General features: G+C 32.9%; 1 protein-coding gene across 5 annotated transcripts; it reads left to right on the top strand.

Annotated features, from left to right (window-relative positions):
* Positions 1 to 6443: 6443 nt before the first annotated feature.
* Positions 6444 to 9199, top strand: LOC128920035 (uncharacterized). 5 transcript variants are annotated; one of them, XM_054226240.1, is made up of 4 exons: positions 6584 to 6799; positions 7206 to 7383; positions 7444 to 7566; positions 7629 to 8416. In XM_054226240.1, exons 1-4 carry the CDS (start codon positions 6712 to 6714, stop codon positions 7654 to 7656), a joined length of 417 nt encoding a protein of 138 aa, XP_054082215.1. In that variant the 5' UTR covers positions 6584 to 6711; the 3' UTR covers positions 7657 to 8416. The 5 variants fall into 5 exon arrangements, 4 of the variants coding, with proteins under 4 accessions (XP_054082217.1, XP_054082215.1, XP_054082214.1 ...); XM_054226239.1 differs by having other exon boundaries at positions 6591 to 6799; positions 7438 to 7566; XM_054226241.1 differs by lacking the exon at positions 7444 to 7566 and having other exon boundaries at positions 6604 to 6799; positions 8167 to 8416.
* The last annotated feature ends 4163 nt before the right edge of the window (positions 9200 to 13362 follow it).

Genomic DNA, 13362 nt, shown 5'->3' with positions numbered 1-13362 from the left:
TGCCACACTAAATTCACATCATTTAATTTTTTAATCTTCGGAAGCAATCTCTGGTTGATATACATATTAAGGTCTACTAAGATATGAGATTATTAAAAATAAGAGAGCATTTGAGTGAAAGCTTGCTTATTTTATAAATAATGTACAACGGCAAAACAAATTTAGTTAATATTCAAGAGCAGATTAGTGAAGTGGCTGCCACATTATAAATGCAGTATTTATGCGAAGTTCGGTTCCGATATCTTCACTAGTGCTTACTTTACATATTATAAAGTAAACTATTCAGATCGACTTCAAAGTTCCGGTATATAGGAAGTAGGCGTGGTTGTGAACCGATTTGGCCTATTTTCACAACATATTATTGGAATGTAAGGAAAATATTACAAACCAAGTTTCATTGATTTTGGTCGAGTAATTTCGGAGATATGGTTTTTGACCCAAAAGTGGGCGGATCCACGCCCATTTCAACAGTTTTTTTTGTATATCAGTTTGAGTGCAGCCCTTCCGTAACATCTTTATAAAGAAATTAAAGGTTTCTGGTGCTTTTCCTTAGTGAATTAAAGCGTTTTTAGTAGTTTTAAATATAACCATTGTATGGGAAGTGGGCGTGGTTTTAATTCGATTTTATCAATTTTTGGAATGTATAAGGAAGAGCCTAAGAGAAACGACTGCAGCAAGTTTGATTGATATAGCTTTAGCAGTTTACGAGATATGTACAAAAACCTTAGTAGGGGGCGTTGCCACGCCCACTTCCCCACTTAATTTATGGCTTAGTTATAGCTCTTTATATGTTTTCGGTTTTCGCCATTTTGTGGGCGTGGCAATGGTCCGATTTCGCCCATTTTGTGTGTCCAAGTTACATTAAGATATCTCAATTTTCGCTCAAGTTACAGCTTGCACAGACAGACGGACGGACGGACAGACATCCGAATTTCAACTCCACTCGTCACCCTGATCACTTTGGTATATATAACCCTATATCTAACTCTTTTATTTCTGGGTGACACAAACAACCGTTATGTGAACAAAACTGTAATACTCTCCTAGCAACATTTGTTGCGAGAGTATAAAAAAAGTAAATGCTTACTTAACAAACGAAAATAAAATAAATAAATACAAACATAAAATAAAAATAACATATTTTAATACAGCTCAATTGTACTCATTTTCACAACATACTGTGAAGTATCAAAATCAGAAGGAAATGCTTTCAGTATGTCTGGTTGATATGGCTTTACTGGTCTACAACTTTGCTTCCGCCGTTTTTTTTTTTTTTGTAAATTTAAGGCTTTTTTTCACTTAGGACGGCCTCACCGTACGTAACCGAAATCATTCAATTAGCCTTAGCCGCACTTTTCTTGGAATTAAAAAAGAAAAGCAAAATTTCCCGCAAATGTCGAAATTACTAATGAAGAAAAGTAAACCCGTGATTGCTTTAAGCATTTTTGAATGGTACTTTTGTATTTCTTTTATGAGTGTTAATATACTCAAGTATATCTAAAATACTATTATAAAGAGAAACGATTTGTATGTATGTTTGTAATGAATAAACTCAAAAACTACTGTGCCGATTTCAAAAATTCTTTCACCATTGTAAAGCTACATTCAAACCGAGTAACATATGCTATATTTATTGCTAGAATCTCAACTTTCGGGAAATAGTTCTCAGGTGAGGGTATCAAAAAGACTCCGTGATGGACTCCAGAGAGTCGAGTAACAAGTGTTCGCAGCTGCTTGCTGAACAAAATTTCAAAACCCCCCAAGCACTCGCTTGAGAGTCGACTACGGAGCGTGTGCAGCGGCTTGAAGAACAAAATATTAGAAATATACAAGCTCGCACAAGGGCGTCGAACTCTGAGCGTTCCTAACGCCTTCGTAATCAGAGAGAAAGACAGCGAACACCAAAGACTAGAAATCGTAATCAAGTTTTTGCTAATTGCAAATAAAATATAATTTCATGTTCGAATTTTCCTCATTTTACTTTTTTAAAACGAATCCACGCAAGAAACGAGAAATTACATACATATGTATATACATATGTAAAATCTTATAATTTTTTAAATGCTTGTTTAAGCCCGTGCGAAGCCGGAGTGGTCTGCTAGTTTTTAGTAAAGCTGAAAAAATTAAATGTCCCTTAAATAATTTTAAGTGGTTATAAGAACAAAGTTTATTAAAGGAAATTGAAGGAGATGAGTTATTATTGAGAATCTATTATATTAAAAAAATCGAGTTCTCATTATTTTTGTCATCGTTACCTACTTACATACTTACCTACCATCAAATCACCAATTATTCCGCTCTGATTTCATTTCTACGCTTTTATTATATGCTATATTGCAATAATATATTTATTTTTACTGTCGTGAGTGCAATACCTCACACTCTTACACATACCTGATGGCCATACGTTACGCCTCACTTAAGTTAAGGACTTAACAATTAAATAAAAACTTAACACACTTGGGCTGCACAACAAATAATTCCATAAAAGGATGCAAACACATACTGAAGCTTTAAAGCGATTTAATGCGGTTTGCTGAGCAGCGATAAGTTATAAAAATATTTATTTGCGCAGCAGACCTCACTGAGTAATTGCCAACTTGTCATTTTCACTTGTGCACAACGCATTAATATCACAAAGGCTGGTATGCGCATAATTATACCGTTACAAATATGTGCATATATATGTGTTTATCGGTAAATCACAATGCAAAAGTAGAAGTGGCAGCGGCTGAAGAGCGTGAGCATGTGAACGCCTGTTAAAGCCAAGTTGGTCGGAATAAGCGATAGCATTGTTAATATGCGGAAATCCATCAAAATCGTAAAATGGCAGGCGTTGCGGATGTGAGAAAGGCGAAAAAAATGCGCAGCAAAAAAATAGCAACAACAAGCATTGCAGCGTAATATGTTGAAAAGTTGTGCTTGATGCGCGATTTTTTGTTGGTGGTAAATTTTAAAATTGCGTACATGAAACTGTAACATATATTTGTTAAGCATATAACACTGTTACACACACACAATACCTACATATGAACCTTTTTGCGGAAATCCATCAATTTACATACATATGCACTCACACTTCATGAACACATGCAGATAAATGGCGAGGAAATGGCAAACGGCCCGAGCCGATTTGCCTCTACTAAGTATGCACGTGCGTGTTCTATTTAATTTTTGTTTTTGGTTTTTCTTTCATATTTTCTGCGTATGTGCCGTATGTACCGTACGTACGTTTCGTTGAAATTGTAAAATATGAGCAATAAGTAACTTTTCAACGGTTATAGCAATTTTCTGTGCCACTGCCCCGAAATACACACTTTCACTTTACACACACCCTCCCTGCCGCCCTGCCACGCTTTCTCGTATGCTCTTTGGTCTATATTTGGTAAAATATTATGATGTATTGATAGCAGGCAGGGCATTAATAATAGGCTTAAGTTGAAAGTTGCTGCTGGCAAAGATTTATTATGGTTGTTGTTGGTGTTTTTCTTTTTTTGTTTGCCAAATGCTTGCTTGGCTTGCAGGTTTTAAAGTGCCCGCCCACCGCCGTCGGCTAAGTAAACACTACCATAAATGGCAGAACCCATTTTCACACATGTTTACATGAACACCTGCTTATGATGAGATTTTGTGTTTTGTTGTTGTTGTTGTGTTGAGTGTGTCGGGTGGTTGTTATTGTAAGGCGCAGTGCACAGACTTTACTTCACACTTTGATACTTAAGCGCGTATGAATATTGTATGGGCGCATGTTTGTAGTTGTTTTTTGTAACTATATGTTCCCACTTATGTAACGCCGACTATTGAGCTGTTAAAGTAAACAAAATCACTTCGAATACTTGCTTGTAACTTTTTTTTAGCGAGATCAATACATGTATATCCAACACGGAAAGCAAGTTGTGGGTAGAAAATAATATTCATATTTTACGTTCAGGATCTATTGTCTCGATCTAGACCATACATATATCCATAATACGTGGAGCGTTCAAAAAATAACGGGAATTTTGGTTTTTGAAAAAGACAAAATGTGTTCATTTGTATACATTGATGTTGTTGCCTTCAGAATAGTCTCCATTCAGCGCTTCTTCCAAACGACGAAACACTTCTCAAACTTTATTTTAGCTCTTTCTCTTCTGCTTGCCAAACGACAACGCTCTAAGGTTCGCTTTATTTTTGGAAATTGGAAAAAGTCACACGGAGTCATGTCGTGCGAATATGAAGGCTGGATTGTACATTGTACGTTTCAGGATTGTACATTTGTCACGTCATTTGTCACGTCATTTGTCAAATTGTTGCGTCCATAAAATGAATTGTGACATGAGCTGTCTGGCATAAAGTGTCGTCTTGCTGAAAGCGAGCATCAGCTGGGACACTGCCTTCGAATGGGTGATAGAAAAAAGTATTCGAAATACAAACCGAAATAAGTCGAAATTGAAATGAAATGCTGCCATCGCATCTAAATTGAAGTCATCAGATCAATGCGAAATGAAACTGAATTCTAAGAAAAACAATTAAGATAATTTGCTTCAGTATTTGATTTATAGTTGTATTCTATATGTATTCTATGTGTATTTAATGAACAGTTTCTACGGAAATTCGTCACCTCAAGTTCAATTTTAATTCCATTTCCTTGGCAAATGAACGAAATTAAATTCTGGGAAATTTGAGCTGATTACAAATTATATGACTATAAAAATCGGGCTTGGCCTATCTCGTCAAATAAATCTTCGGCAGAATGCAGATGTCATATGTGAATATATTTATCAACATACATATGTATATATGTACATACATATGTACACAGAAATAATTATATATTTTTATACACTCGCAACAAAAGTTGCTAAGAGAACATTATAGTTTTGTTCATATAACGGTTGTTTTTAAGTCATAAAATTAAACGAGTTAGATATAGGGTTACATATATCAAAAAGATCAGGGCGACGAGACGAGTCAAAATCCGAATGTCTGTTTGTCGTCCGGATAACTTAGGTAAAAATTGAGATATCTTGACGGAACACATGTTCGGACCACTGCCACGCCCACAAAATGGCGAAAACCAAAAACAATTAAAGTGTCATAACTAAGCCATAAATAAAGTTATAAAATTTGGTACAAAGGATCGCCCTAACAAGGGGCATATTTTGTTGTAATTTTTTTGGGACTGTGGACGTTTCCCCGCCCCCAAATAGGTTTTTTGTATATATCTCGCAAACCAATAAAGCTATATAAACCAAACTTTCTGCAATCGTTTCTTTGTGCCACTCTTAATACAGTCCAAAAACGAAAGAAATCGGATAATAACCGCGTCCACCTCCCTTACAAAGGTTAGGTTGAAAATTACTAAAAGTGAGTTAACTCGCTAATAAAAAAAACATCAACAACACTAACTTTTACAGATAAAATAGCAGAAAGAAACTGCGCTCAGATTTTTTTACAAAATGGAAAATGGGTGTGGCGTTGTCCACTAATGGGCAAAACCCATATCTCAGGAACTACTCGACAGAATTCAATGAAAGTCGGTACCCTGATAACACCGATGGGCGTAATCGGTCCACAACCACGCCTACTTCCCATACAACTCAATTTTCAATTCCATCTTATTCCTTCACTTTATAAGATATATGTACATAAGGAACCAATGAAGATAGCGAAATAAAACATTACAGAAATACTGTATATGATCTGTGGCGTCACTTGTGAAAAATTTTCGAAATCGGACTATAACTTTTCAATGGCCCGGATATCCAATATGACTGCGCCTTATGGTAATTTATCATCGAAAATTTCGGTAAATCTCTCAGATGTCTTAATTTACTTCAGAGGAAATCTTTTTCTTCTAATAGTGTGTCTCTGTACCAGAAATAATTAAAATCGGGTCATCCACCTAATTATAGGATTTTCCAAACAGGATAATATATGAAATATCCAAATTAAATGAGCATATAATCTTAAATATAATGTATGTTGGTGATGAAAATGGGTGCAATCGCAATTACCTCAGCCCTTATATACCATATATGATTATTTTCGTTTTTCTATTGGACTTTATACCGAATATATTTTGACCCATATATTGCGTGTTAGCTTAATAAAAATATAGCAATAAATTGCGAGAGTATAAAATGTTCGGTTGCACCCGAACTTAGCCTTTCCTTACTTGTTAAATTTGTAAATTATTTTGAAAAAGAAATGTCTTTACTAATTATCTCTCAGTATCCAATCTGATCTAAGCAGATTTGAAGATTTACTACTTAACATAGAGAAAATGAGGGCATTTTAAGTTTGAAACTTTCGAAGTGATTTCTTTCTTTCAACAAATTAAAATTGAAGTCAAGAATGACCAGTTGTAGCACCGTTAGGTGGGTTATGTATGTACATATATATTATAAACCTAAGAAAGTCAAAGTGAAACGACCTGCAGTAAACATGATTAATTCGAATAAATATGGAATGAAATAAATATGAGTTTGCGTAACAAAAAAGATGAAAATATCAATAATCGTTTTTTCTTAAGAAATTAATCAGCTTTTCGTAAACCGATTTAAACGTACATATTGTGTGTATGAATTCGTTTGTTTATGGTGATAACGAAAATTTAACTAATGTACTGTGGGTATAAACGCAACGGCTAAAAAATTCAGTTGACATCCGAAAGCCTATCGGTGATGTTCAAATGTTTTTCTAAAAAAAAAAAACAAAAGCAGAAATACTATGGAAATGAGATTAGTGTATTTATTAATGGTGCTAATCATATGTATAGGAATTGAAGCTGCGAAAATACCTATTAATATGGATTCAGGTACGGTTAGTTAAAGAGACACAAACTCAAGCCGACAAAAATGGCAATCATTATATGTAAATATTATTATTAAATGTGAAGTGGTTTCCTATAACTTGTATAAAAAATAAGTAAACTAAGTTTTCAAACTAAACTAAATTCGCACAGTAAGATATCTATATAGTATATTTTTAGAACATATCTAATATTATCATAGTTTAGTTCCACTGTATATAGAACATAAAATAGCAATGGTAAAAACAGAATTAGTAAACATTCGAGAGTTTATTAGTGAAAGTGAAAGTGAAACATATAATTTTCCAAAAAAAAAGGAAAAACAACAATTAAAATACTTTAAAAACGAAATTCGCGTTCTTATTAATGGTATTAATGGTATATGTATACGGAATTCCGATTGCTATTGCAGATACGTATGTACATCATAGAATATTCTCTAGGAGCAGCTGCCCAAAAGATCACCGCGGAAGGTGCATAGAAACCAGCACTATAATAAATAGAAAATATATCGAATTTGAAAGCGGCAATCCAACCACCGAGACAAGTTCAGCAAGACAGAAAGCCATACACGAATCATCCGCAATTGTGTAAGATATGGTTATAAAATATTTGTGAAAAAAATTACATTAAATTATTATAAGCAAAAGACTAAATTGCCCAAAGGATCATCGCGGAAGGTGCATAGAAACCAGCACTATAATGAATATAAAACATTTCGAAAAAACAATCGACAATCCAACCACCGAAAGTTTTGAAGAATTGCTAAATAAGTAATATATGGTTTAATATTAATTGTGTAACAAATAAAACAAAATTTAATTATTTTAAGCAGAATATTCAATGCTACGAGAAGAAGGTGAACTCCGAGAAAAGTGAAAGAGACTATATATAATAAATTGTGTCAAAAAAAAAATAAAACTGATTTGCTGTATTAAAGCCACACTAAATTCTCATCGTTCAATTTTTTAATCTTCTGAAGCAATCTCATGTTGAACATATTAAGTTCTACTAAAAGAGGAGATTATTAAAAATAAGAGAGCATATACTACGAGTAGAAGGTGAACTCCGAGAAAAGTCTAAGAGACTAGAGTACTGATATTTCGTATTTAAATAATATATAATTTTATATTAAATGTATAAAAAAAATAAAACTGTTACATATTAAGTTCTACTAAGAGATGAGATTATTAAAAATAAGAGAGTATTTGAGTGAAAGCTTGTATATTATATTATTATAAATATGGTACACCGGCAAAATAAATTTAGTAAAGATTCGAGAGTCGATTAGTGAAGTTGAAATAAACAAAATAGTCTAAAGATGAGATTGGTGCGCTTATTATTAGTACTAATTGTATATTTTGGAATTGTAGTTGCAGATGTCATTACGAGCGTGACTGATCGCCTCCATGCAAAACATTGGAGAGTATCGCCAAACTGCAAAATGAATCATCGCAGGGAGTGCATTGAAAAATAATACGCAAATATATCGCAAAAAAAGCGTAGAATCGAACTCTCAGAACGGGTCCAGGAACTAGAACACTGATATATGCTAATTTAATTTGTATATGGTTTTCTGTAATTTGTGTAAAAATAAAACTAATTTGCCATGTTAAAACTAAACTATTTTCAGACACTAAAGTTTTTGATTTCTTTATTGCAAAAATTTGATTAATGTGTTTATTAATGATGCTACTGTACTATTCACAAAGGAATTGTAGCGACGATAGTGCCAACCAAAAACCAAGCCACATATCAGCTGCCAAAGCGTCATGCACCGCGGACAGTGCATTAATGGTGATAATAGAACGCAGATATTTCGCAGATAATTGAGTGTTTTGTGAAAAATATTGGAATTTTAGCAAATAAAATCAATTATTCCGTTTAATAATTTTGTATATTACATTTTTATTAAGCACAAAAACAATATATTTCAAGCATATTCACTAATGCCATACCTCATATATATATATATGATATTGTTTGAAAAAACTCAAATGAGTGAAAGCTTCATATATTTGAATTATCACTGCATTGTATTATCGAAAGTGAAGCAAATTTAGTAGACACTTTTAAGTCATTGCGTACAGTTTAAATTTATTTCTTTCCGCTGATTCAGAAAAATAATCCATAAATATGAGACTCATATACTTATTAATCTTATGTATCTGTCTCATAGCGGCACAGGAGAGTTGGCCGCCGACCATACAACAGAAACAACTATTTATTTCGATACCACGCTACAGATGTCCAAGTGTCGACCATCTCGGACAGTGCATTAATGGTGATACTAGAACGCAGAGATTTCGCAGATAATTGAGTGATTGTGAAAAGGATTGGAATTTCATCAAATAAAAAGGATTAGACCGTATACTACATTATTCAAAATAAATGTTTTATTATGTATTTTACAATGTTTACTTAATGCTTTTCGTAACTTTCTACGTTATATTGTACAATATAAAATTAAAACAAAGTTGCACAATTGGACTGTCCGAACCCGTGAAGTTTTTAAATCAGGTTATTCGCATATATGTATGAGTATTTTAAGGGAGATCAATGTAGGTGATTTTTTAAAATGTGTACTTTCTTTTTTCAGAGGTAAAGTGATGGTTTAGCAAAGATAAAATATACAGGCAACAGATTTGTTTCGTATACTCATAAGAAAGCTTAAACAAAATAAATCTATTCACAAGTCCCTATAGGTACAACAAAACGAGGGAAAAGGCCGAAAATCAATTTAATAGTCATATTTTATTGGCTTATCCGACGGAGAGATCATACTTTGACAATTTAAATTAGCTTTCTTGTGTCTGAAATACATAAATATTAAATAAAACTTAAAATACGCAAAACGTCTTGAGTCCATTAAAATTCTACAAGCCATTGATTTTTACACCACATATATATATCCAGGATAGCTAAAGGAAAACTATAATACAGAGTACAAATGATTTGCACAGTTGGCATCAGATAAATTTTTCACCATACTGCATGGAAGCCGTTAGGGTAATTATCGGTCAGAATCCTTAGAGGGAACCTTACTGGGCACAAAAGACTCACTACAGGCCTACACAAGAACCGAATTCTACACAAGAAAGAATTCCAACTACCCCCAGTTCTATAAAAATAGTGTGATTTTCAGGCAAAATCATCAACTTCCTACAATTCATAAACTATATTTAAAAGAATAAAAAATAAATAAAAACTCTTTTCTATTAGTTCAAATATTTTTCGTGTAAAAGTTTTTCAATATCTAAACTTTAAATACAGTTATTTGCTTTGCCAACGATGTTTAACCAATTTTTGTATTTAAAATTTCACAAACAAATCAAGTTCAAGACCCAAACATCACTTTTTCTCCCCTCAACTTTCGCCTAGAGTCAAATGAGCAGGTAAGAAAAGCTTCATTACACAGTTTCCAAATATACATATAACAGAATATTTGTGTTGCACACAATATTAAAACAGCAATATTATCACTCGACAGGATATGGGTAAATATACTCACACTTATATATATGCTTATAAGTGCGTACTTATGTATACTCATGCGAGTACATTGTGCTATTGAAGCCAGCGTAGTACGTTTCAACTCTAAATTATGGCTCAATGCATGCTTATAATACTTATTTAAAAGCACATGAACACACACAATAAGGTCGAAGTACATACCTACATATGTACATACTAATATATGTACATGCATATGTGCTTGTATTACATATGCATAAATTTATCCGAAAAATAGGTGCGGGTTGTCTCTAATGAAAATTCGGTGAGTGATGTTGAGTACCTTTTTCCTTAATTGCTTTGCTTTCTCGATGTTTGTCTCAAGGTGATTGATGATTGTTTTCAATTACGAAATTGAATTTGTTTATATTCAGTGATGCGTACAAGTAAAATCACAAGCGAATAAGCATGAATATATGAAAAGCATTCAATTATGTTCATTTACTTGTTACTCGCATATGAGCATACACACATGGGCATTCGCACAAATGCTTTTTGATCTTTTATGAATAGGCTCGTGAGTAAGTATGTGTGTGTGTGTGTTTATTGTACTAATTGCCACACATTAAGGACCTTAGTAGCTTTTTTTGTATATTTGTAATTTTAGAGAATTGGTTAAGTGTGTTGAAAGGCTGAAACATGTAAACGTGTGTGCGATAGGTTTACATTCATTTAAAATTTTAGTTATAATTTTTTCAAAATTCCTATAAAGCTTTAAAATCAGTAAAGCGAGTGATTTTTAATTAAAAAAATGATTGAATTATAAAAATTTCTTTAATATTCAAGTTTCATGGAAAATAACAATAACAAACGTTGAAATAATTAAGAATTTAGTAATTAATTGAAGCTATACTGACTCTTTCTTGAGAAAATGTCTACATAAATCTTAAAGAATATTATTGAATCGAAAAGCAAATATAATAGAATTATATAATGTAGAGAATATTTAACTTTTTCTAATACTGCTTAGCGTTTAATACTAAGATAGTAGAGGTGCTCTCTCTTTCACTCACTATATTTCTTTATTTTTCTGTAGAGTCTAAAAATAAAATGTTTCCTAGAACTAGTGCAGATTTTAAAGAATATTATATCTTATTATTGTAATCATGGTTGCCGTTTTGGTCCAATTGGATTCACTTTTGTTAAATGGTCCATTTTGAATGCAAGACTTTAGGAAATTTATTTATCCAATAAATGAACAGGGTCTTTTCATTATCGCTTTAATAATATTCAGTGGCAGCGTTGCTAATTGGTTTCACAACAGTTCTCGAAGTTATCGAATCTGGTAACACTAAACCGCTATGAAACTTGGGAAAAGCTACGCAGTGCGCCAATATAATTTTTTATTATGAAAAATAATTGGACTCTTTCGTGCATTATAGCAGTTTAGTTGTGGAAAGGAAATTGAATGGTCAACCAATTTCGCTTATGTATTTTTAGATGTATATTCTAAATTTGTTTATCGTATACTGCAGAGATGATAACAAAGATGGATAAGGTAGCAATCATATGTGTCATCCTGTTGCTAATCGAAATTTTACTTAGTGATGACTTTGTAAATTTAATGTATTAAATAATATAATGTTGGCGAAGGAACTCTGTTCATCGAAGGGGCAACCTCATTACATTTGATCGGCAAATATGTAAATAAAATTTAAATAAAATGTAAAAAAGTGATTGTAAATTTCTTTTGTTTTTGGGAAAATATATCGCTCACTTAAATGACTAGTGTCACTACTCGAAATTCGATTTTTCAGGAGAGCAATTTAAAGTTTTCAATAGCCTCTTATTAAGCAAATATAAAACATATTATACTTTTATTGACTAAACTAGCAAAGTGCTGAGCATAAGTGGACTAAATGAACTAAAGTTTTTTCTTGACCATAAACGTCTTCCACTTGGAATTATGGCGTTATTTGTGAAAAATTTAAATCAAATTCGCTGTCATAAGTTAAATGTGTCATTATTTCTGAAAAACAAAATGATAAGAAGAATTTAATTTTATTTTCACCAATATCAATGTAACGTAAAATATGACGTTATTTCTGAAAAAAAAACAAGACTAATTCTGACACAACTAAGATGTGACGTTATTGTCATTAAAATAATGCGACATAACAAGTGGAATAATGACAGATTCTTAGCTCGACTGTTTATTTTTCTACGATTCAAAAAGCATTTTTACACAATATGGACAATGATATTACGCACATTTCTGCATACTCTCACTTAAAAATTGTGTTTCTTGAGTTATGACTATTCATGTACATAAATGAGCGACATTTATATAATTTAATTTTTTTTTCTCACACGCCCCACCCTTTTCGGTTTCGAATTAGGCTTGGTCCATTTTTACTCATTTGGTCCATAAATAAAAAGTCAAACGACAACCGTGATTATAATACTCAGCATGCCCTCTCTCGCTTTATATTTCTATCTGCTTTTCTCTCTCCCTCTAACTCTCTATCTCTCTCTCTCGCCCTCTCTCTCTCATTCACATTTTAAATCCAATTGGAAAAATAAATCATTCTTACAGCAAATTCTTCTGCTCGTAAAAAAATCGTCTCAAGGAAAGTTTTTGAAAATCTACTGTCTAGTTTTTTTGCTAATAAGGTCTAGGATTTATAAGAGACTGACACTATGGAAACGGCATTGTCCGCATAGACTTTTGGCTTTACATAACGTGAAATTATCTGCTCACCGAAGTGTTCTCTCAATAAATCCAAAATGTCGCCGAAATCACGAGCTTCAATTTCAGGTATCAACTAGTCGGTTATCATGGCGCGATAATGGTCCCCATTGACGGTTACGCTTTCACCGGCGTAATATTTGAAGAAATATGGACCGATGATTCCATCGGCCTCCAAACCACACCAAACCTTGGTTTTTTCTGGATCAAATGACGGCTATTGAAGCTCTTCAGGTTGGTCTTCGTCCCAAATGCGGCAAGTTTACTTGCTTATATACCCCTTTAGCGAGAAATGGTTGACCATAAGTTGAGCTAAGCGCGCGAAACACATTATTTACTGAACGTGGATTTTCGTAATAAAGTCGAA

The sequence above is a fragment of the Zeugodacus cucurbitae genome, chromosome 2, assembly GCF_028554725.1.
Source record: "Zeugodacus cucurbitae isolate PBARC_wt_2022May chromosome 2, idZeuCucr1.2, whole genome shotgun sequence".
NCBI classification, from domain to species: Eukaryota; Metazoa; Arthropoda; class Insecta; order Diptera; family Tephritidae; genus Zeugodacus; species Zeugodacus cucurbitae.
This window is presented reverse-complemented; position numbering and strand designations above follow the sequence as displayed.